This window comes from Lissotriton vulgaris, chromosome 8, assembly GCF_964263255.1.
Source record: "Lissotriton vulgaris chromosome 8, aLisVul1.2, whole genome shotgun sequence".
Lineage (NCBI taxonomy): Eukaryota > Metazoa > Chordata > Amphibia > Caudata > Salamandridae > Lissotriton > Lissotriton vulgaris.
In genome coordinates, this window is record NC_141696.1 from 1,552,401,657 (window position 1) to 1,552,424,895 (window position 23,239).

Sequence of the window (23,239 nt, forward strand, 5' to 3'; positions counted from 1 at the left end):
GGACCTAGGAATGACCGTACACAATGTTGTAAATGTAAACGTACAGGAATTTATATAGCGCAAATCACCAACCGGTCTCTAAGCGCTTGCGTAGGGAACCCGTCCTGGTATTCCCCTGTGAGATAACCCCGGCAGGGTATCCGCAAGGTGAAAGCCAGGCATCCCGCCGCGGGGAGCAAGAATTGTCGAGTCCATTGACATTTTAGGACTCAAGACCCCGCCGAGCCGGGAATTGAACCCTGGTCCCGGGCTGACTTCTGCTTCCAGGTCTGCCTCCTCTAACCAGTGAGCCACACTTCTCCACTGTGTTTAGTAAAGCCTAGAGTTCTTTAAACACTGAGCTTTGTTCTGTACTTTTAATGGTTTTATTGTAATGCAATGGTTTTAATTAACTTATGCAATAAATAAATTCAAGTTGCTGGAACGGTAAAAAGTGTCATTTTGGGGATTTTTAAACATGGCGTGCCTGACCTAAACCGAGTGTTGGACGTTTGAAAGCACATCCTGAAACCTCTTTCGAAAACCACTGCACAGGGTCAAGCGGAAGAGTAGACACCACATCTGGTTTTGATACATGATGCAACTGTACACTACTGCGCACGCTCTACCAAGTAGTGTTTCAATTATCCAAAGCACGACAGCAACTCCTCTCTGCGCATGCGCCAAGAAGTCGTATCTCACTTCTGCGCCTGTCAGATTAAGAATCGTGCTTATCTGCGCATGCTATATGGAGCAGTATTTCATTTCTACGCATGTCAAATTTGGACCTTCGTTTTGAAGAGCGGTGTCTCACGCATACGTAAACTTTGTAACGTAATACGACTTCTGCGTCTTTAGTACGCATGCGCTTCAGTCGGTATCCTTTTTCTGCGCATGCTCAGTAGCCCGTGTCTGACTATTGCATGACCATGTCCTGTTTTTGGGGAACTCTAAAGAACAAATCTCAACCCATGCTTAAGTGGTCCTAACTTCTGTAGAGAATGTGTAGTTTTATGCTTTTCTGATCCTTATTTATAGCCTTCCCGGGGTCTTGTTGGCTGTCTTCCATCAGCCCTGCTGTCCTAGTCTGATGGTAAACTCTCTTCTACAAACAGAGAGGAGGTAACCCACCCGCGTTAAGATCCGGTAAGTAAAGGTCACTGAATTTGGATAAACCTTTGCCTAATAACTAAACTGCTGCTCAGTTTACAGGAAGCGGATTCTCAGTGGGGGAAGCAGTGTTGTTTCATGGGGTGGACCCACAGGCCACGTCTGTTCTAAAGCTGCAGAGGATCACACTGTTTCGCTGCAACTCCTGGGGGTAAAACCAGGGCTTTAAGTGGGATGAAAAAACTGGGGGGGGGGGGGGTCTCTCAAAGGGGCGTGGTCAGTGTAATTCGGTGCGTGGCTTAAAATCACTTGCGCAAAAAATCTGTGTTTAGCATAGTGCGCCGCCCGACTGGTATTTTGCTGTATCTGTCATTGCATCCATATATTTGATACAAGTAACATCATACCTACATTAAGCAAAGGATATTGACTTTGTCAATGGTTATTACTTGCAGAAGATAAATAAGCTGCAACTATGACTTGTATATAATATTGACAAAGCTTCCACTTAAATCCTTGGTGACCCCACCACAATGTTGCTGCTCCTGAGTTTCAGAAAGAGAAGGGAAATCCAGAAAGAAAATAAATGACTCTTAAAGGATTTCCCTTACACCACACGCTCACCTGGCATGACGTCATGCTGTAACTTCTCTACTACTGAGAAGTGAGCAGTGTGAGCAGAGCACATCCATGTGCCTGCTGTCTCGAAACGGGTCTCTATCAGGCTTTGTTTTGCGCCCTGGCACTTTTTCCGGACTGCAGTGATAGCAAACAGCTGTCACTGCAGTCTGGGGAAAAAACGGACTGCCTGTGTCAGGGCTCAAAACAGAGCCCGATAGAGACCCGTTTCGAGGCCCCCTGAAAAAAACTGCCGGTGCTCAGACCCCTTGAGACCCGGCCCACTTAAAGCCCTGGGTAAAACAAAATTTTCTAGTGTGGTGTGCTTAGCAGTGCATGGCAAGCATAGATCAGGCAGTCTCTGAAGGCCCATCTTTCCAGGCCCTGATCCTCTTTGCAGTTTGAACATAATATGAGGCTCACAGGAGAGAGTGTAGGGACAACTAGAAACCAAGTGAAGGTGCTCTCAAGTGAATACAATAATGAAGGAATTCCGAACACAAAGAAAATCTCCTGAACAATTATAAAGAGTCCATCAAATAACAGTAATTTCTGGAGATTAGAAGAAATGCACAGTCATTATATTGATATTTTATACCCAGATATATCTCTTTATTGACAATGAAGATGCATCAAACTTGATAAAGTTCAAAAGCCTAAGACTGTGAATTTCTTCTTATGGCCAGGAATGACTGGTATTTGATGGACTGTTCATGAGAATTTCTGTGTGTGCGGAATTCCTTCATTGTTGTATTGGTTTTTGGGTCTTCCAAATAGGGAGTAGAGAGGGGTGTTTGCTTGTGCCTCAACCCTCGGTTCTCCATTTGTTATATAGTGCTCTTAAGTGAAGTTTGTCCAAAATGCTCATCTTCTTTTTGTATTCAGATCTCTGTAGTTTAACTATTTTCATCAGTATAAGAATCTCATTACCTTAGAAAATGAGATATTATTTGGCTGTAAATAAAGTTTGGATATTGATGGTGATTCATTTCACTGCACTTAGTGTTTATCAGGTTGTAAATTAATACCTGGCGAACAAAAGTTACGTTATGTCTAGTGATCACATCTGAAGGAGCTCAGCATATCTGTTAATACACAATGCAGTGAAATATTGAAAATGTGAATCCGTGTAAAGTGCGATCTATATCATTTTATTGGAAGTTTACCTGATAGAAGAGCGACCACCAGATGTGTGGGCGTCTGATAAAAGGAGCAAGGAATTATAATCACATCCATCCAATGGTGGGAGGTGTACAATGGCTGCCCCTCAAATCTGCATCCTCTTCTGGACTTGCTGCATCACTTAGCACTCCGACCCCTCTCACCCCCATTTGCAGAACTAAACAGCTCTGGACCACTGCATCTTATTTCAACATAAAGAGAGAATAATTTCAAATAAAATAATTTCTTGAAGGCAAAGCTAATCCAGTAATGCACGCTCGATCTTGGAAAATGTCCCTCCTTATATCAGACTTGTCACGTCCCTCCTGCAGTACAGATAAGAGCCACCGACACATCAAAGAATATGTCCATACATATGATGCAAGCATTTAATTTACATTGGAAAATGTCTCACAATAAAACGGAATGCTTGATGGCAGAAAATATAAATTGATTACTCAGATTCATGTTCCTGATAATTATAAATGAACGGCCCATCAGACAGTGTAGCAAAATCCTTATCACCTCTGCATCTTTACCCCTTCTGCAACAACTACAGTGGCTCCTAGTGCGGAAGCGGATTGAATTTAAGATCTGCTGCATTGTTTTCAAAGTTCTTTATGACCTGGGTCCGAATTATCTATCAGACAAATTTGTAAGGTACTTACCTTCCAGGTCCCTACGGTCAGGATCTGAATCACTTCTTTGCACCCGTCGGTTCGAAAAAAGCCTGCATGGGTGGCAAAGCCTTTTCTCATCTAGCCCCCTTTTTTTGGAACCAACTTCCCCTTCACTTACGTCACTGTCTGGACTACTTACAATTTAGAAAGCTGCTAAAGACTTATCTGTTCTAATGTGTGCTTGCTTGGCTGAAGTTAGCAGTCCTAGCGCGGTGATATCCCTGATGGGGTGATTCAGGCATTGTATACATTATTAAATATCAAATATATCAAATACCTCCCTGTCCAAATCTTTTGTTTCATCCTAGTTTTGTAACTTAACTTGAACCATCACAATCACCAAATTCTCAAATTGACCAGTTGATAGTTAGTTACACCTCCACAATATTAAGGATGTTCTCACTAATAAGTCTGTTAGGTTATGGTCATAACCAGACTTTTGAAATGCAGTCTAAAGAGTCCCTGCTAATTCTTTAGTGGCTCTGAAATCAGATTTCCATGCACCACACACACTTTAGAGAGGATAGATGCAACATATCACCATAATTGTAAAAGTTCCTAAACGATTCATTGCGTGGTCTGTATTGATAGTTTCTTTGCATAGTGTCATATTTCAATAGTTGTATTTACTATTTGATACAGCCACAGTTAGTTGAGTTCTAATTTGAACGCAGTGATGTTTATAGTTGTCTGTTTTTTGCGACAGGTTTATTAATGAGCATTGTGACTGCTCTCAGGTTGACCGCACAACAGGTATTTGGTTTGCTTTTGGTATCTGCTTCTAGACATGGCTCTGAGACTGATGCTGCAAGTGAGACAGAGGACCAAGCGCAAGATTCTTGCAGTGAGATATCTATTTGAGAAGATTCATCTGGTGATGAATCCACTATTAGGCCTAATGAAGTTCTTCATTTAGAGAAGGATATTGATGTGCATGTAGTGCAGCATGAGAAAGCTGGATTGTAGCCAGAGGCTGGAAGGCTTCCAATTAGAAGTGCTGAACCCTGGTGCAGCCTGTTTTTCCTGTTTTTAGTGGTGCTGCAGGGTGTAGAGTTCTTGCCTATAAATTTCTTCAACCTCTTTATTGCTGGTGGGTTTTTGGATTATATTGTTGAGCAGATCAATTTGTATACAGAACTCACTCTAGAGCTACCTGGTAGACTTCTACAAATCTCCATGAGATAAAGTCAGGGCTAGATTGCAGAATAGCAGTGTATATCTCAACAGTGTTGTTTCTCCTCAAAATGCCAGGATGACCAGCGTTTAGGTCAGAGCACACTTTTCCCTACCACCCTTGTGATCCCTTTCTCCACTTGCACCCAGTAGGAGCATAACTTTGGATAGTCCCAAATTGTGTGAAGCAGAGTACCTGGGGAAACAGCACCCTCTCATACATCTGTCATTGTCTATCTTCCTCATGTGTCATAAATTAGTTCTGGTGATGTATGCCCTGTGTCGAATTTTGACTTGGACTTGGGGAAACCCAACACTAATGGCCACCTCTTTGGAGTATCGGCATGATTCATCCCAGCCCCCTCCTCTAGGATCCCCAGATCCTTATCCTATCTCTCTTTCAAAGCCACCTACTGTGGTTTAGTGTGTGGGATAAGTGTCTTGTTTTTCTGGGAGACTGTGTGTCCTCAGTGAGGCTTCAAGCAGTATATTTTGTAGAGGTGTCTCCTCTGCGGTGTCTTGCTCTTTATCACTCTATCTCTTGAGTGTGTAGTGTACTTGTATGTAGCTCAGTTATTGACTGTTGAAGAGCTCAAACTGTCCCAAGAGCTCCAGGAAGGAGATCATCCCTTGGGAGCCCCACACATCTCCCACCTTGGAGATGCCCAGCATATCCCATAGTTTCCGCCACTCCAGGGATCGGAGCTCTGTCAGCTCGTTCGTGTCCCACAATGGGGTTTCCAGCATCATCCTCCCATCCCATCCAATGTGTGTCTGTCTTCCATATTGTAATTACTAAGTCTATCGGGGAGAGAGGTCTGACCAGTCATGTACTGTACAACCTACAGATGTATCCCTCCAAGTCCATAATTTGCATGCTGGGCAGCGAATGCACTTCATTAACCACATGCAATTGGGTCTACCAGTAATAGAGATGCAAATCACTGTAAGGGCACAAAGCTAGACTAATCAGGGGATACCAATTAATCTATGACAAGTAGAAGACGATTCGCAAGAACCTTCGCCAAAATCTTAACTTCCGTGTTAAGCAGCGTAATCTGCCTGCAAAATTAGCAGTGCTTCGCTGGTTTGCCCTGTTTATGTATAAGAACTACAGTTGTGGATGGTAGATCACACGGAAGTCATCCCTTTTCTTTAACCATCTAAAATATGTCTTGGAGTGGGACCATTAGCTTCCCTCCCACACTTTCAAAAACTCAGAAAAGGAAACATTTGGGCCTTGAATTATTCCCCTCTTAAGTTGTCTGATTGATTCCCCTAACTTGGTCACAGTCGAGTATTGGTCTGCCATCCTCTTTGACGATCTGTAGGGGTGTATCCACTACAAATTTCTCTCTCACTCCCCTGGTCCCCCACACTGGGCCCAGTACAGCTCGGCTAAGTGCAACGCAAATGTCTGGGGTATCGCAGTGCCCTGCTGACTATCATACCCCCCACGGTTTCTAGCGTTCTGATCCACCTCTGTCCCTAACCAATCTTTCTACCCATGTCAGCAGTTTCTCGGTTTTCTTTCTGACTTCCTACAGTGTTGGTGTGCTCTGTAATGTGCCTTTGCTGTATCCTCCCCAATCACTGGAATTTGACCCTGGCCATGTGGACCTGATGTAGGAGTAGTGGTGTGGGGGTCATCACATATTGAGCCTCACGGAAAAACAGTTGGCCCTCAAGAGCCTCCACCTCCCTTATCTTAGCCCTCCTTTTCCTCGTGGTATGTGCAAGCAACTATTCAGTACGGTTTTGAAAGCTTCCCAGACCATTGTGCATTGTTTTTAGTGGTGACTGGGGACAGAAAAGCAGAGTTGGTGCTCTGGAGGACATTCTGCGAAGCATTAGGCCTTATATGTGTTGAGGGCCTTCTGCACATGTTGAGTATAGTCCTAAAAGCTACTAAAAGGTATTACTCTCAATATAGGAACGGAGCTATGGTAGAAAGTCAAAAGAAGCTGTATAAACAGCAAATAAGCCCAACAAATAAGGTAAAACATAGGCAAACAATTTAAGATGACTAAAAATAGCAGCACAAGATCATTGCCTGTAGGCTGGCAGTAGACTTGATCGGCTAAATTACACTACAGGATTAATCAGCATAAGCGTAATGATTGTGAACAAGAATTCAGTACGATCACACAAAGGTTTGTCCTGTATGTGTTGAGGGTCTGCTGCACATGCGCACTACGGTTCTAAAAGTTAGACCGCAGTACGGGCAGAGGTACTATGCCCAAGATGAAGGAGCACTAACATTGATGAGGTCTGATTAGGTCAGAAGTGGCCGGTGTTGCTTGTGCTCCAGTTTTTATGGGATCTAGTCTAACAGTTATGCTGAACTGCTCCTAATAGAGCACATATGGCTGGTCTTAAGTGGCAAAGTGGGTTATAAACAATAGGTTGGAATGTGCGATCAAGCAATCAGCAGTAGCTGAGGATCCTACGCATCACTTTTGTGTTTTCTTCGATGTGATGACTTAAGTTCGTTATGCCCAGAAATGGACCACAGGCTTATTGCGCCTCAGGACACAAACGCAATGCTAAGTAGGCCAAAACTAGTTTGAGATTGCTTGTGTTTCCATGCAGAGAAGACCTGGCGTGACCATTTAGCCTGGACTGTTGTTACTGGTGCAGGACGAATGCTGATTTGCATATGATTGGTCTCTGGCTGAGGGGCATAGTTGATGAAAAATGATAGATTGCAATGCGGCCCAGAATGATTGCCAATGGTACAGGCTTTTGTAAGCATCCCATCCATTACCTCTGAGTCTTCATTAATACTAACATGGATCACTGATACATTATGACGATTGCTACGTTATATGGGATTTTACTCTGACAAAGTTAACATCTTTAACCCCTCCCATGCTCATGCCTCCCATGCTCATGACGAGCTCATCTCGTCATGAGCCACGGTGCTCGTGACGAGCTGAACTCGTCATGGCGGTTAGAACGCTCACACGCGGGGCTAATTCCCCTGCTGTGCCTAGCGTTCTAAGAAAACGGGTGTGGTTGTGACGAGCTCAGCTCGTCATGAGCACCGTGGCTCATGACGAGCTGAGCTTGCCATGAGCACCCGGGCACTGTGCGCGCCCCCCAGCACAGCAGGGAAATAACCCCCCGCAGCCAAGGGGTTAATATGCTGCCTAGAGGGGAATACTTATTAAAAGAGGTGGTTGGCAATAGTTTAAGGTAATTAAAGCTAAGGATATGTGTAATATTTAGGTTTCAAACAGAGTATTGGAGAGGGACCGGAAAAGAATACTTTTAAGAAATAGATATGGGTATAAAAGTAGGGGATGGTTGTGGAATATGGTGACAAAAACAATTGAAAAGGGTGAGTATTAAAGACAACATAAGGGTAAAAAATGTAAATGATAGACTTGAATATGTGCTAATCTGTTTACGGTTTGTATGTTATTTCACTAATATAACCATGAATTCATCTAATCTTAGTGGAGTTTTTGTGCCTCAGACCCTTACGATTCATAGAGAGGATATACCGTCTGTAACAAAACTTAGTGCTCATGTAAAGCGCTCTGATACCTGATATCTTCGGGTCTAGTTTGCGCTATATAAAACTCTTAAAAAATAGATAATGAGGCGAGAGAAACTTTAGAAAGGGTAAGTATTAGAAACAACTTGATGGTTAAAAATGTTAATGTTCGACTTAAATGTGTGCTAACCTGTTTATGGCTTGTATGTAGCATATAAGCATGAATAAATCACATTTTAACTGAATTTCTTTGCTAACTAGTCATATAATTTGCAAATGATGAGAAAATCAATGCTGATCACTTGCTGATTGCATTACAGATATTTTGGTTTCTTTGTAATTCAGTTCTGTGTACATTTGATTACAAGTATCTTATGGGTACATGTAGAGTTTGGTGGAGAGAGTACTACACCATAAATGTGATGGAGCACCCTGTATGCCAAACTAATGGTCCCTCCTCCCACCCTATTTAAGGTTGGGAGTATCACCAGTTTTCTGTTGACAATGTCCTCATTGGCTGTGAAGGAAAACACCCTCCAACAGCCAGACAGAGTAGTGGCCGACAAAGGAAGGACATTGCACTGCCTGTCCAATTTAGGGTGGACAATGTGATGTTTTATTTTCTGTCTTTCACCTGGCGATAAAACCTGCAGTGAGAGATAGGAAAAAACAGATAAGGACGCCCACACCCTGGATAAAAACTCCCAAGGTGTGATGGTCATTCAACTTTTTTAAATTTTTTTAAATGTTTTTTAACTTTTAAATTTTTTTATAACAACTCCCTATTTGGAAGTTTGTGTTTGAAAACAAACTCTATAGTTAAGTTTGGTGAACAGCCGTCACGACTGACAGTGGCTGTCCAGTAAACATGTTGGCCTTGACAGGAACAGCCATAACTGTGGTTCCTGATAAGGTACAGAAATCACAGCTGGGGCGGCAACAAACTTTAAATTAGGCACAAAGTAGTCCCTCCACCAAACACTAGACCAGGCCCTTGGTTTTTATGTTAACTGAAGTTCTGATCATTGTATTAAAATATATCCATGCTGACCATGCCTTTCCATGGCTTATCCACTTTTTTCCATTTTTATTGTTTTCATCATGACATACAATGTTGAGACAATTAGCAAATGAAAACCTTGATATATTCAGAGCAGTTTGGCATAATACAATATTGTGGTAAGAAGTAGATGCTTCAACATATAGGTACAATAACAATAACAATCAAATTGTAGTCCACCACAGTGAGATAGTTCTCCCTACGGCGATCAGTGTCCACACTTGGTCAGGATCGCTAGTATTGATACCTTCCTTGGGTTCTGCTTAATGATAGAAAACAGCCCATATCATTGTACCTCACAGGGGGACGAACACTTCAATCTCCCATCCATGAATTATCCATGGTGTGTTATTTAGATCATATATTTCAATGTTTGTGTTTTAATCTGTACTTTTGTGGTCTTGCATTTGTGACAAAAATCTACATGGCAGCATTCATCATGGAGTTGATTTCTGCAAGGGTTTTGAGGTAGCAGATGTGTGGCGCTCAGGCAGGTAACAGTGTAGGGTTATAAGGAAACGAAGGACAAATGCTTCACCGTGCAACCAGGTCAGGGGAGAACCCAATCCCCTGAGTAAGGAATGAGTAAAGAGCTCAAAGCCAGATAAATATGTACAAATCCTGGGCACATGTATATAGTACACAGTTGATACAAATCTGAAATTATAGTACAGTCGACACCGATAGTTTCTTGAAGGTTGTTTTATGCAAGAATGTTCGTAAAAGAAAACAACGCCAGCCGACATGTGTTTCGTCAACAGGTCGCTACCTGTGACTCTTCAGGGCTTGAAACGCGTTGTGCCAGAATCGAAGGACCGGTGATAATTCCAACCCGGTGTACGTGTGCAAGGAGCCGCCGCAGATGAGGGCGTCTGGGAAAACGAAATACAATGGGCGGGTGTGTCTGTGTATGAGAGGAGCCTGGTGCCAGACGAGCAACGGCTGTACCTTGTACCACCAGGCTCCGCTCATACATGGACGCACCCGCCTGTTGTATTTCGTACTAATACTAATACTAATAGCCAATGTCCAGTTTGATGGGAGGGCATTCACCCTGGCTGGGTATTATGGTCCCAATCAGGACGACCCTCCCCACCTCAATACAATCCAGAACCACTTGATCACCTCTCAGAACCCTGTGATATGGATGGGCGATTTCAACCTTGTCTTAAATCCAAAATTGGATAAATCAGCTAGTTCTAGAGCACAACCACATAGTAAGGCAAGGTCAACCCTTCTTACATGTATGTCGAACTTGGGGTTAGTGGATTTTTGGCGGGAGAGAGCCGGTAACACCTTGGGGGTTTCTTTCCATGCCCTGTTCAGTTTTATTCTCAAGGACACTTTGAAAAATTTGACCTACCTTCCCTCTCATCTGTCCGATCATTCGGCTATTCTCTTCACGTTAGTATTAGGCCAGAATGTCACACACACATCATGGTCCTTTGATCGTACCATCTTACTCGAAGAAGACGAGAGGGAATTTCTTATAAAAGAGTCCGCCGCATTCTTAGAACATAATCTAAATTCTGCCCCTTAGTGTCTGTGTGGGAGACATGGAAGGCGTATGTAAGAGGATGTATCACCAACCGTGCCTCTTATAGAAAGAGGAAATACAGAGAAGAGATATTAAACATAGAGCGGGATTTGGCACTCATAGACTCAAATGACCCTGTGTCTCCAGTAAATCTAACAAGACGTAACGACCTAAAAGATAAACTGGATTCTATACTGCAGGAGAGAGTGGCGAAGAGGTGGGAGGCCAGTAAGCTCTCACACTTCGAATATGGTGAGGCTGCAGGCAAATTGCTTGCCTGGAAAATCAAAGCAGACCAGGCTAGAAATTACATTAAAGAGGTGAGAGTAGAGGGGGAAGCCACCACTAGAATCTCTAACTCAGAAATAGGGGAAGCCTTTCGGGCGTTTTTCCAGAACATATATACTGATGGAATCGCAATTAACGCAAGGGAGAGGGATGCGTGGCTAGGGAAGGTGGACCTCCCTATGCTGACCAAGGAACAGAGCGATCGTCTTGATAAGGAGGTAACAGAAGCGTAAGTCACCAGAGCAATCAAACAGTTGAAACGGGGGAAGGCCGTAGGGCCTGATGACATACCCGGCGAACTATATCGGGTTCTAGACACGACTATTGTTCCAACTTTAACTGACATGTTTAATAACATCTTAATGAACGGAGTGGCGCCTCCCATGTCATGGGGTGAGGCAAATATTGCCCTAGTTCTAAAAACGGGAAAGGATCCGGTTGATTGAAGATCTTATCGCCCGATCTCGCTCCTAAATAACGACTATAAGATCTTTGCAGCAATTTTGGCAGCACGTCTTGGGAGCGAGATCGGTACGATTATCCATCATGACCAAAAGGGTTTTATCCGGGGACGCCAACTGGCTGACCTGACTTATGACCTGGTTGGGGCGATTGATATCGCCTCAACTTTTGTTCTTCCTCTCGCGATCATGACGCTCGACGCCACAAAAGCATTCGATAGGGTCAACTGGCCCTATCTAGATGCCGTAATGAGGAAATTCCAACTCGGTCCTAAATTTTGTCGAGCAATAAACCTGTTATATAGTGATCCTAGGGCCAGCCTCTTGGTCAACGGCGCCCATACAGAGCCTTTTCAAATTATGAGGGGGACAAGACAGGGGTGACCGCTTTCCCCCCTCCTGTTTAATTTATACTTCAAACCCTTTGTTCAGACTCTTAGGGATGACTGCAGCATACCGCCTTTCTCTTTCCATGGTTGGGAAAAAAAGGTCGGGCTCTATGCTGACGACATTCTTATCTATACAACGGACTCCGGTCAGGCCTTCCCCACGGTCGTAAGGAGGGCAGAGGAGTTTGGGAGGTACTCTGGTTATGAAATGAATGCTGGGAAAACCAATCTCATGACCTGGAATATCGATAACCTTCAACTTCCAGTAACACCTTCAATTCGCTACCTGGGAGTCAGAATTACCCATGATATCGGTATTTTGGCCCAGACGAATCTAGATCGGGTTTCCCGCGAGTCCAAGGCACAGCTGAAAGCATGGTCCTTCCTCCCTCCTACGGTTTATGGGAGAACAAGCTTAGTGAAAATGACCATCCTCCCCAAATATACATTTATCTTTAATGCTATCCCTCTGACATTCGACTCTAAACAACCCCACAAATGCCAACAATATATTAACTCCTTCATCTGGGGATTTAGGTCCGCCAGGCTGGCCTGGAAAAAACTAAGGAGAAGGAGGGAGAAGGGAGGCCTTGCACTGCCAGACCTGGAATATTACGCCTGGGCATTCCACCTGTCTCATTCCAGGATGCTGCTGAAGACCCCCGAAGACAACTCAAACGGGTGTATGTTTAAGGCAATGCTATCTGGCTCTAATCTACCACTGAATTTTTTTTGTTCAAATTTGGACATCAGAGATGTTTCAAGAGGGTGAGGTTAAAGATTCTATACCTTTTCGTAAAAGAATGGACCCAAATAAAACTAGGGTTGGGTTGGCATATTTTTCTAATCTTGCTTCAATCTGGATTCCCCGGACCTCCTCCCCAGTCTTGCTGATAGCCTTACACCTCCTTTATTGGATGCAGGGGTACTAAGATGGGGAGAGTTGGTGGCGGGAGGGATCTTGGTAGAATGGGAAATTTTTTCTGAGAGGGTCGGTTCAGCTTTATCCTGGTTTAAATACATGCAATTGGCCAGTTGGTTCCGAGAACAGTTAAAGAAAAATGTAAAACCTGGGGGTTATAGCTCTCTAGAAAAACATCTGGTAGATAGATCAAGGGGCCCCAAAGAGGTGGCTTTTTGGTATTGGTCCATCATGGAGGAAGCTGACGGAGATTTCGATCTCCCGAGGGTACTGTGGGGAGGTGATGGTGAAGTTCAGACGGAGGACTTATGGACCAGATCTTTCAGCCTCCTGTACAAAATCATCAAGCCTGCCTGGTTGAGGGGTAACCATCTATTTACTCTGCATCGAGCCTATCTCTCTCCCCAAAGACTCTCTAAGTTCCAACCAGGGAAGTGCTGCAATACATGCCTTCTTCTGGCAGCTTCCGATGTCCACATGTTCTGGGAATGCCCTAACATTAGTACATTTTGGGAGGAAGTCAAGACTTCTCTAGAGTCAATCCTTAAAATTCCGATCCCTCTTTGCCTGTCACTAGTTATGTTCCGACTGAGCAACAACATAGTGAGGGCAGAAAGAATATTTCTGTTCTATGCTATCCTTTTAGCAAGACGGCAAATATGTAAAAACTGGGTCAACACCAACCCTCCGACTCATGCAGAGTGGATGACATCGCTTTATGAAATATCTAAAGTGGACATGGCAAGATCATGCAGTTCCAGAAGCCTCGCCTTCAGGATGTTCTACTTAAGTGGAGATGAAAAATCATCTGGGTATCCAAGTTTTTTTTTTTCCCCCTGGGTCCGATGATTAGGCCCTGTACTCCAGGTCCAGAGGGAGGCCCCCGTGCCACGACGAAACTGGGCCGACAGCTTGAAATAAGCCTCGACGGAGTAAGACCTTCCAGAAGATACCTCCCGCCAATTTGATACCTTTGCCCTGGGAAAGAATGAGACCACTTTGGTCTCCAGCCTTTCAAGGACATTAATGGTGGTTGGATATTTCTTGGAACGACAATGCAGCTAATGAGGACAAAAAAAAACAAAAAAACTTTACCACAAAGCTTGCCGAGACACGTGTGTGAACTATCTCAATAAAAGAATAAATAGCTCTATGAATCCAGCCTTCTATATATTATAGGGGGTGCGCCCTACTCTGATTTCACTCCGTTTTGCAGGAGTGAATATTTCAAATGATCTTGAATACCTTTTCCACTGCACTTTACAAGCTGCTTTATGGGGTTCCTTAGGGGTCTTCTCTGAAACCCAAGTTTTTCAATGTATACATCCAACACCTGATAGATCTTGTAGAGACTTTTGTTATTACCTTGTTTTCTTAAGCTGATGATACTCAATTTTTTTTTATTTATCCCCTACAAAGTATAAAAGTGGCCTTAAATTATGGCCCTGTCTGACAGCAGTGTCACTCTGAATGAAAAACAACTGCTTAAAATTAAATGGAAATAAAAATGAGTTCCTGGTGGTAGGCAACCAGCCTCAGCTTTGGAGTTCATGCTAGGCTACTCTGTCATGTCCTCGTCATTCTTCAGTCTCCGCTCACTTGCATGAGCTTCACTGGTTACCCATTAAAAAACTGATTCAGTTCAAGCATTGTGTATCATGCACAAAGCAATGGCCCAGAGTGCTCCTGAGCTTATTAAGCTGGTCTCTCCTTATGTTCCTAAGCTTTAGGCTTAGGTAACCTAGGCTTTGTGGCTGTCCCTAGAGTAAAGCTGGTTAGGCTAGGAGGCTGGTCTTTTAAAGATCATGCTTCCCTGTCAAGTTCAAACTGCTGCCTCCCTTGAGGTTTTCCATAAGAAACTCAATACCTGGCTTTTTTAACCATTGTGTGTGCCTCAAGCCTCTGCTTTTGCACTGGGAAGCCCACTGACCAGCCATGCACATTACTATGTCAAACTCAGTCATTCATTCATTCATTAAATCCTTACACTCTTGATGCAGCTTCCTCTACTTTAATATCGAAAATGTTAACTGGTATTTGCATGCTCAATGAATAACTTTAAATATTTCATATAAACATTCTTATTTATCTCAGTTTAGGCAGTGCATGTCACCATTTAATGTCAGGTATCTTTATGTCAGTGTTCATTTTTGCTGTAATCATTGGATATCCAGGGTTTAATTTGCATTCATGTTGTCGAGAGACTCATGTTTAAAAGTTTTGCATATTCTTTTTGCTGCATCAGTGGTCATTGGATTTACAGGTGTCACAGTGGCTGTAATGTTTTGAGCTGTGGGCATTGTCAGTGGATGAGGTTTAATCTATGCTCTAATTGGTTTGCTAATATTTTGGTTTATGTGTGAAAAATACGGTGGTCATTAAATCATATTCATACTATTTCTATGCTAATCTGTGCCGTAAATGTCACTTTAAAAACCATTCCTGGCTTTCAGTACTTCAGTTCCATATAGGAAAAACAACTGTTTTTTTCAATGCTGAAATGTGTATTTTTAGGCCCATAAAATGCTAATTCCTTTTTTTTCACATAGGTGAAAGAGTTCCAGAATGAAAGCAATAGTCTCAGAAATATCGTGGACACCAGAAATTGCAATTCCACTTTGGAGACTCTAACCGCCTGAAAAGGATGAAAGTGCTTTTTGAGACTCTAGTCCATCAAAGAAGCTCTACGATTGTTACTGATGTGTGTTCCATATGCAGACAGCCTGTTTCGTTACAGAGTTGGTACTAGACTCCAGTTGAAGGATGTGTCTGATGAATGTGACACAGTGCTCTACAGCAAAGGTGTGAGGAGTATCTGATGAATATGACAACATATTAACATTCCAGGGAACTCTAAGCTTCCAAGTGACATACAAATGAACAAGACCACACTAATGTATAGAATGTGATAAATCTTTCCAGGCTAAATTAACTAGGAACTACTTATTACTGTCTTCTGTATAAAAGGTAACTCATTATAAACACATGAGTATATCTCCGAATGAGAGGCTAGCAAGAGTGATGTCTGGTAAACAAACACTGCAAATGAGAAATTTTCAGAAGATGAGAAATGGCTGTCTTATAACACATCAAGTGCCATATAGAACAAATACACTTTTGCACTTCATCTGATATCACCGGCCGCTTTGAAGTTACAATAGTGCTGAGATTCTACATTTCCATTAATATATGTTGGAAAAATGCACCTGACATGAAAGTACTATCACAGGCACATGTGAATGTACATGCATTTACTCAGTGTCTATGGGACTTTATTACAAGGACATAATTATTTAAACATAATGTGTACATATTGGAGGAGGTGCACAAATGCATGAAATGTGACATAGATTTCTATATAAACAGCCATCTGGAAAACATCAAAGACTTAGCATATTAAGACAGAATAAATATACAGTGTTTACCAATACTTTTATTAGAAAAGGCTATTTAATGGTAGACAAACAAATCCATTCTTAAAAAAATATTTAAAATGTCTTGAATGTAGATATTTAATCACAAATGGCTCTCCCACTGGCAAACGACTGGCTGTACTGAACCAAGATCATATAACTGTACTGAGTATCACGAGATATGCATTACAAAAACACAGCTGACGATAAATCAACAAAATCATCCTGGTGAGAAATCATATGAATGTTCTAAATGTGCTAAGATTTTCAATTTAAAGAATGCTTTATCGTCACAGAAAATTCACACTGTGGACAAGCCATATAGATGTTCTGAATGTCATAATGATTTAGTCAAAAAACTAATTTGAGAAGGCATGAGAGAAATCATATCAATGTTCTGTGTGTGACAAGTGTTTATTACAAAAAAAAGCTAATAATACATCAAAGAAATCACACCAGTGAGAAACCATATAACTGGTCAGTATGTCCATAAGCTTTCAAGCATAAAAGCGTACTTTCATTACATCAGAGAGTTTACAATGAGACAAAACCTTAGGGATGTTCTGAATGTGATAAGGCTTTTAAAAACACATGGAATAAAATGCAACATCAGATGGATCTCACTGGGGAGAAACCCTATAAGTGTACTGAGTGTGACAAGGCTTTCAAGCAAAAATATGTGCTGTCACTGCACCAGAGAAACCATCATCTGGAGAAACCATATAAATGTTCTGAATGTGACAAGGCTTTTATTCTGAAGGGTCAACTAATAGTACACCAGAGACATCATAGCGGAGAGAAACCCTACAAATGTTATGAATGTGACAAGGCCTTTATTACAAAGAAAACACTGACAGGACATCACAGAACACACACTGCTGAGAAACCATATACATGTTCTGAGTGTGACAAATGCTTCATTACAAAGAATGAGGTAATAATACATCAAAGAAATCACACCGGTGAGAAACCATATAAGTGTTCTGAATGTCTCAAAGCTTTCAAGCAAAAAGGTGAGCTTTCAGTACATCAGAGAGTTCACACTGAGACAAAACCTTATGGATGTTCTGAATGTGATAGGACTTTCAAAAACAAATGCAATCTAATGCTACATCAAATGGATCACACTGGAGAGAAACCCTATAAGTGTACTGAATGTGGCAAGACTTTCAAGCAAAAATATGTGCTGTCATTACACCAGAGAAATCACAACAGAGTGAAAATATATCAATGCTCTGAATGTGACAAAGCTTTCAATCTGAAGGGTGAACTAATAGTACATCAGAGATACCACACCGGAGAGAAACCCTACAAATGTTCTGAATGTGACAAGGCATTCGTTAGAAAAACCATGCTGACAATGCATCTGAGAACTCACACTGGAGAGAAGCCATATAAATGTTCTGAATGTGATAAGGTTTTCAAGGAAAATGGTAATCTGTATGCACACCAGAGAACTCACACGGGGGAGACACCATATAAATGTACTGAATGTGACAAGGCTTTCAAGCAAAAGAGTGGGCTTTCAGTTCATCAGAGAATCCACACTGGGGAAACGCCGTATAAATGTACTGAATGTGACAAGGCCTTCAATCAAAAGATTAGTCTTTCAGTTCATCAAAAAATCCACACAGGGGAAAAACCATATCAATGTTCTGAATGTGACAAAGCTTTCATTACAAAGGCAACACTCATAATTCATCAGAGGATTCACACTGGAGAAAAACCATTTAAGTGTTCTGAATGTGATAAAGCGTTTAATCAAATGAGTCTTCTATGCTATCATCTGATAACCCACACACCTACACTAAAGTGGGAGATCCAATGATGGGGGATCATTTACAGTAGATAAACCATGCTAATGTTCTGAATGTGGCAATGCTTTTGAATTAAAAAGGTAATCTATCACTCCATCTAAGAATAGATAGGGAAGAAATATCCTATGATATTCCTAGCAGAGTGAAATCATGTAAATATTCTGAATGTGATAAAACATTCATTACAGAGATATAGCTAATAATACACATGAGAATTTACTCTAGTGAGAAACCATATAGGTGTTCTGAATGTGACAAGTCCTTCAAGTCAAATTATCGTCTTTTATGGCATCAGTTAGTTCACATCATAGAAATCAGTAAATCATGTAAAAAGTCTGCATTTCAACAATAATTAAATTGAAAAGCTACTCCTGACAGAGCAGAGGGAGACTCAGGCATTAAGGATTTTGCATGAGTACAGGAAACCATCCTAAATCTACAGAGGTACTGACAATTGTAGTGACCTAAATGTTCTGAATACTCTGCAGTGTTGCGAGGATAAGATTGAGTGCTAATGTGTTGCTATTCTAGTAAACCAGTGGAACATGAACAAAATCAGTAATGCAATCGGAGTAACAAAAAATATTCATTAAACTACTGAGCAAGGATAAGGAATATAGTGCAAAGTTAAGCAGGATAACCTGCAAATATCAAATAAAAGGATACAATTTCTACAATTATTGTTGAAGGACCTTTTCTTTCTTTCATTGTATCTAATTTTGGTAACAAGACCAAGGAAAAATGAATCAGGAAAACATTACACTCTATAATAATACAAATGTTCTGTCCATAACCTGCTATTAGTGTCCCCTCAACTGGACAAAAGCCAGGTCCTGCATCCCAAACTTGAAGCTCAGCAGCGTGACCCTTGATGACCCCATCTTCAAAGCAATATTAGGGGACAAAATTGGTAATTATTTCAGGAAAAACACTGGAATGACCTCTTGTCCGTTGATGGAATGGGAAGCATTCAAAACCGTTGAACAGGGCCGCTTCATCTTGACCACAGTGGGGATCTGAGCCCAACTGCACAGTGAGATTCTGACTTTTGACCCAGGAACAGCTATTAACAAGATTGGAATTTCTTACAGAGGGCTGACCAATGCCTCAGGACTGATGTAAGATTGAAGGGAGAAGCAGTTTGAATCAGTAGAACACCTATCAAGCCTACATCACTAGGACTCATTGGGAATGTAACAAAACTGGAAGACTGTTGGCATGGTTGGCTTACCCTGATCTCCAAGGCTCTCATATACTTCATCTGTGAACAACAGGCGGGTGACCTAGTCTGTAGTTAGCCTGAGTGTCCCGATTCCCTCCCTGTGCTCTCGTTCCCACCACCAGGGGGCTGAATTGTAGGGCTTTCCAGTATTCTAATATGCTTCCAGATACTCCCCTGTATGCATATCTTGACTTCCAGGCATTTGGTCATCATTTAGGAATTGACATCCATTCCCAATCCATACCGGGTTTTGTGGAAGCCAGTCTGCTCATGCTGGAAACTCCATTACCTATAATCCCCTGCTCACTGCTTTGTCTCCACCCCTGCAGGCCAAGGATGGGTGGAGGAATTCATCTCACCTGTGGCTGGCTGCTGCTAGCCTGCTCACACCTGATGCACATGAATACTGTGAGCTCTTTTAAGCCCCAGCTCCCTTCAGCCCAGTGTTGGTCATTGTAGCTGTATACTGGTGAGACCGATCCTTGTTCCAGTGTTTCCTGAGCCTTTGATTCCAGTGTTTCCTGAGATTTAGTTAATCCTTGTTCCTTGATTCCTGAGCTATAGCTATTCCTTGTGCCCGAATTAGCACTGCCTGCAGTGCTACCTTGTTTCCCGAGTTCCAGAGCTATAGCTACTCCCTTTTTCCTTAGCTGTAACTATTTCCTGTTTCCATGAACCAGTACTGCATGCAGTTCTACCTTGGCTCCTGAAGCTTTAGTCATTTCCCTGTTCATGAACTAGCACTACCTGCAGTGCTACCTTGACTCCTGAAGCTTTAGTAATTTCCTGTTCCTGAACTAGCACTGCCTGCAGTGCTACCATGACTCCTGAAGCTTTAGTAATCTGCCTGCGGTGCTACCTTGACTCCTTAGCTATAGTATTTCCCTGTTCTTGAATCAGCACTGCCTACAGTGCTACCTAGACTCCTAAGCATTGGCTCAATTCTTGTTCCTGCCCCAGCGCTGCCTTCTATGCTACTTTGTTTTCTTGATTCCTGAACCTGCACTATCTAATATACCCTTGAAGCCTCCTTTTCTGTATATTCTTTTCCTGTCCCTTCCTTTCTTCCTATTTCCTTGGTTCCAGTTCTAATTTGCTGTCTTTCTATTATACTGTCTTGCTTCTGTTACCTTGTATGTTTATTACCTGCTTTCTGCCAAGTGTGCCCTGTGATTTCCTTCCTTTCCCGTTAAGCACTCCTCCTTGCTAGCTCCTTGTCTATTGTGCTTGTGTTTAGTTCTACCCCTTTGCTGTTACTGCCTTGCGTGTTCCTGTTTGAGCACCAGGATCCATGAGCACAGCCGACTACCTAGGTGGTGTTTCTTGTTCACTGTGAGTATTGTCTTTGAGTTACAGTTATAACATCACCATAGGTATAAGCTCCACAGACCCTGCCTTTGCATACATATCCTATATGTGGTTATTTTCAGTCAGTATCTGTAACAGCAATTGTGGGTGAGGAACTTACTGAGCTTCAGTCTTACCATGTGGAGCAACTAAGTGCTTTAACCCACATTCCCTTTATTGTTCAAGTTGTATTATATATATGTCTTGCATGTCTGTCCTGGGTGTAGTTCGTCTGAATGCTAAATTGCCTTGTGAGTGCCCCTCTTTTCTGAGTCTTAGCCATCTTGTACAGGCTTCCCCTTTGGATCCCTTTTTCTCATTTGACTCCTTGTGTGATCCTGGGCAGCACTGTACTACTGTTTATGAGCACAGTAAATTTTTTACCCAGTCCCCAGTCCTGCTCAAGTCCCTGACTGTGTTCCTGACATAGTCCCGGACAGTCCCTGATACTGAGATCAGCAAATGCAACCTTCTCGACTTATTACTACTTCTTTTATAGCTATCCTAACACAACCTCCACTCTACGACTATATACTAGCAGCAAACACAAACAGCTGCCTCCTACAGAAGCTGCTTCCCTTCAAAGTGAAATCATGGTCCAGGGATTCAGGAGGGCATGTAAGGCCCTGGCCAGGGGCAAGGTAGCAGGATTGGATGGGATTCCCCTAGAATTCTGGGTAACGTGTGCTGATGCCCTGGCCCCAGTCTTAACCATGCTTTATAGTATGGTAAAGACAGCTGGTGGAGCTATTGGTGCCCCTGCTCAAGAAGGCCCAAGATGGGGAAAATTGACGTCTTAAAGACCTCTTTCTATATTAAATGTAGATTATAAAATACTCAGCGAAATCCTGGTTACCAGACTTCTCCAAGATGCTATCGAGCTTAAACATCCAGATCAAACAGAAATAATACCCGTATGCAGCATGATTCCTAACATCCTTCAATTACTGTACATTCTCACACCTCTCCAGCAGACTATCGTAAAGCTCTTGCGATATCCATAGATATGGAGAAAGCTTTTGATTCTTTGTGCTGGGACTTTCTCTATGCCACTATGGCCAGTATGTTATTGGGGAGCGGTTTCCTTACCTTGACACAGCTTTTATACTTGGAACCAATGGATGGCCGTCTCCTCTATGTTTCTCTATATGCATGCAATATCTTATTATATCTCTGAGGGGAACGTTCAGATGTTGAGGGTGCTTGCCGCGCCCTGGAGATCTTTAATTGTTTATCTGGTCTTCATGTGATTCGGGGTAAATCGAACGCTTACCTGATACATGCCTCAGAGACAACTCTTCACTGTCCGAAGTAGGAATTGATCTCTGTTGGAAACCATGCTCATTTCGCTACCTGGGTGTCCGTATCTATCATATGGTTGCCAACATACTTGTGCTGTCAAAAATGGTATTTCTTGCCCACCTTTTGTACTAGTTTGTAGCACTCCGGATCCGGCTTATCTCATTTGGGGGACGGGATGTCGACGACTGGCACTGGTCAAACTCTAGCTCCCCATTGACAGTAGCAGTTTGGCAGTCCCTGATCTAGAACTTTATTACTTTACTGCACAACTAAAATGGTTGGCTTATTGCAGGTGGGGGAGGTATGCAACATGGGGTGTGCTTTAGTTGCTTTGAGAGTATTATCCTTTCACACTGGGCATTACTTCACCTCCTCTTCTGATATATCAGCTTCTATATAACATGTTCAACTGCCTGTCCTTGGATGAGTGAACTCTCAGAGGTTAACATCTAAAATCAAGCAAAGATGTTATGCCGCATTACCTTTGAAGAGCTTGTGTACTGTAATGTAACCTAGATCACTTAAATCTGTATTGCCATGATGTTATTAAAAACAGTTTTAAAAAAAAGAAAACATGAGCGGGTTGTTTACATTCTATTGGTGGCATTCTACTAGATCATGGGTACTCACAAACTTTCTCTTGGGGGCCAAACTGACAGTTTAGTTTGTGTCCGAGGGCTGCCCTGATGGGGGCAGTGTCAGTGGAGGAGGGGGTGGAGCTAGAGGAACAAAAAAACTGTGACCATGAGGTTGAACACCGGTACCTGCAGCGGACGCCTTCGTCCACTAAGCCACCAGACCCGGCATACACACATCTCTCTCTCTCTCTCTCTATCTCTCTATCTCTCTCTCCCTCCCTCTCTCGACCGCTCTCTCCCTCTCCGTCCATCTCTCCCTATTTCTCCCTCTGTCTCACTCAGACTTTCTCACTCCCTCTCACTCCCTCTCTCTGTCTCCCTCTCCCTCTCAGTCTCGCTCTCTCTTTGTCTCCGTCTCTCCTTCCCTCTCTGTCTCCCTCTCTCTCCTTTCCTCTCCCTCTCTGTCACCCTCCTCCCTCCATCGCCCTCCTCACTCTGTCGCCCTCCTCCCTCTCTCTGTCACCCTCCCTCTGTCTGTCATCCTCTCTCTCTCTCTCTCTCTCCCTCCCTCTCCCTCTCTCTCCCTCTCCCACCCTCTCCCCCTCTCTCCCTCCATCCCTCCCTATTTCTCCCTCTGTCTCACTCAGACTGTCTCACTCCCTCTCTCCCTCTGCCCCCCT

At 42.8% G+C, this 23,239-nt stretch overlaps 1 protein-coding gene across 1 annotated transcript; it reads left to right on the plus strand.

The window, feature by feature from the left end:
* Window positions 1-974: 974 nt before the first annotated feature.
* On the plus strand, window positions 975-22,511 carry LOC147700367 (uncharacterized). Its single transcript, XM_086935738.1, has 2 exons — window positions 975-1,125; window positions 15,430-22,511. Exon 2 carries the CDS (start codon window positions 16,895-16,897, stop codon window positions 18,119-18,121), a length of 1,227 nt encoding a protein of 408 aa, XP_086791864.1. The 5' UTR covers window positions 975-1,125; window positions 15,430-16,894; the 3' UTR covers window positions 18,122-22,511.
* The last annotated feature ends 728 nt before the right edge of the window (window positions 22,512-23,239 follow it).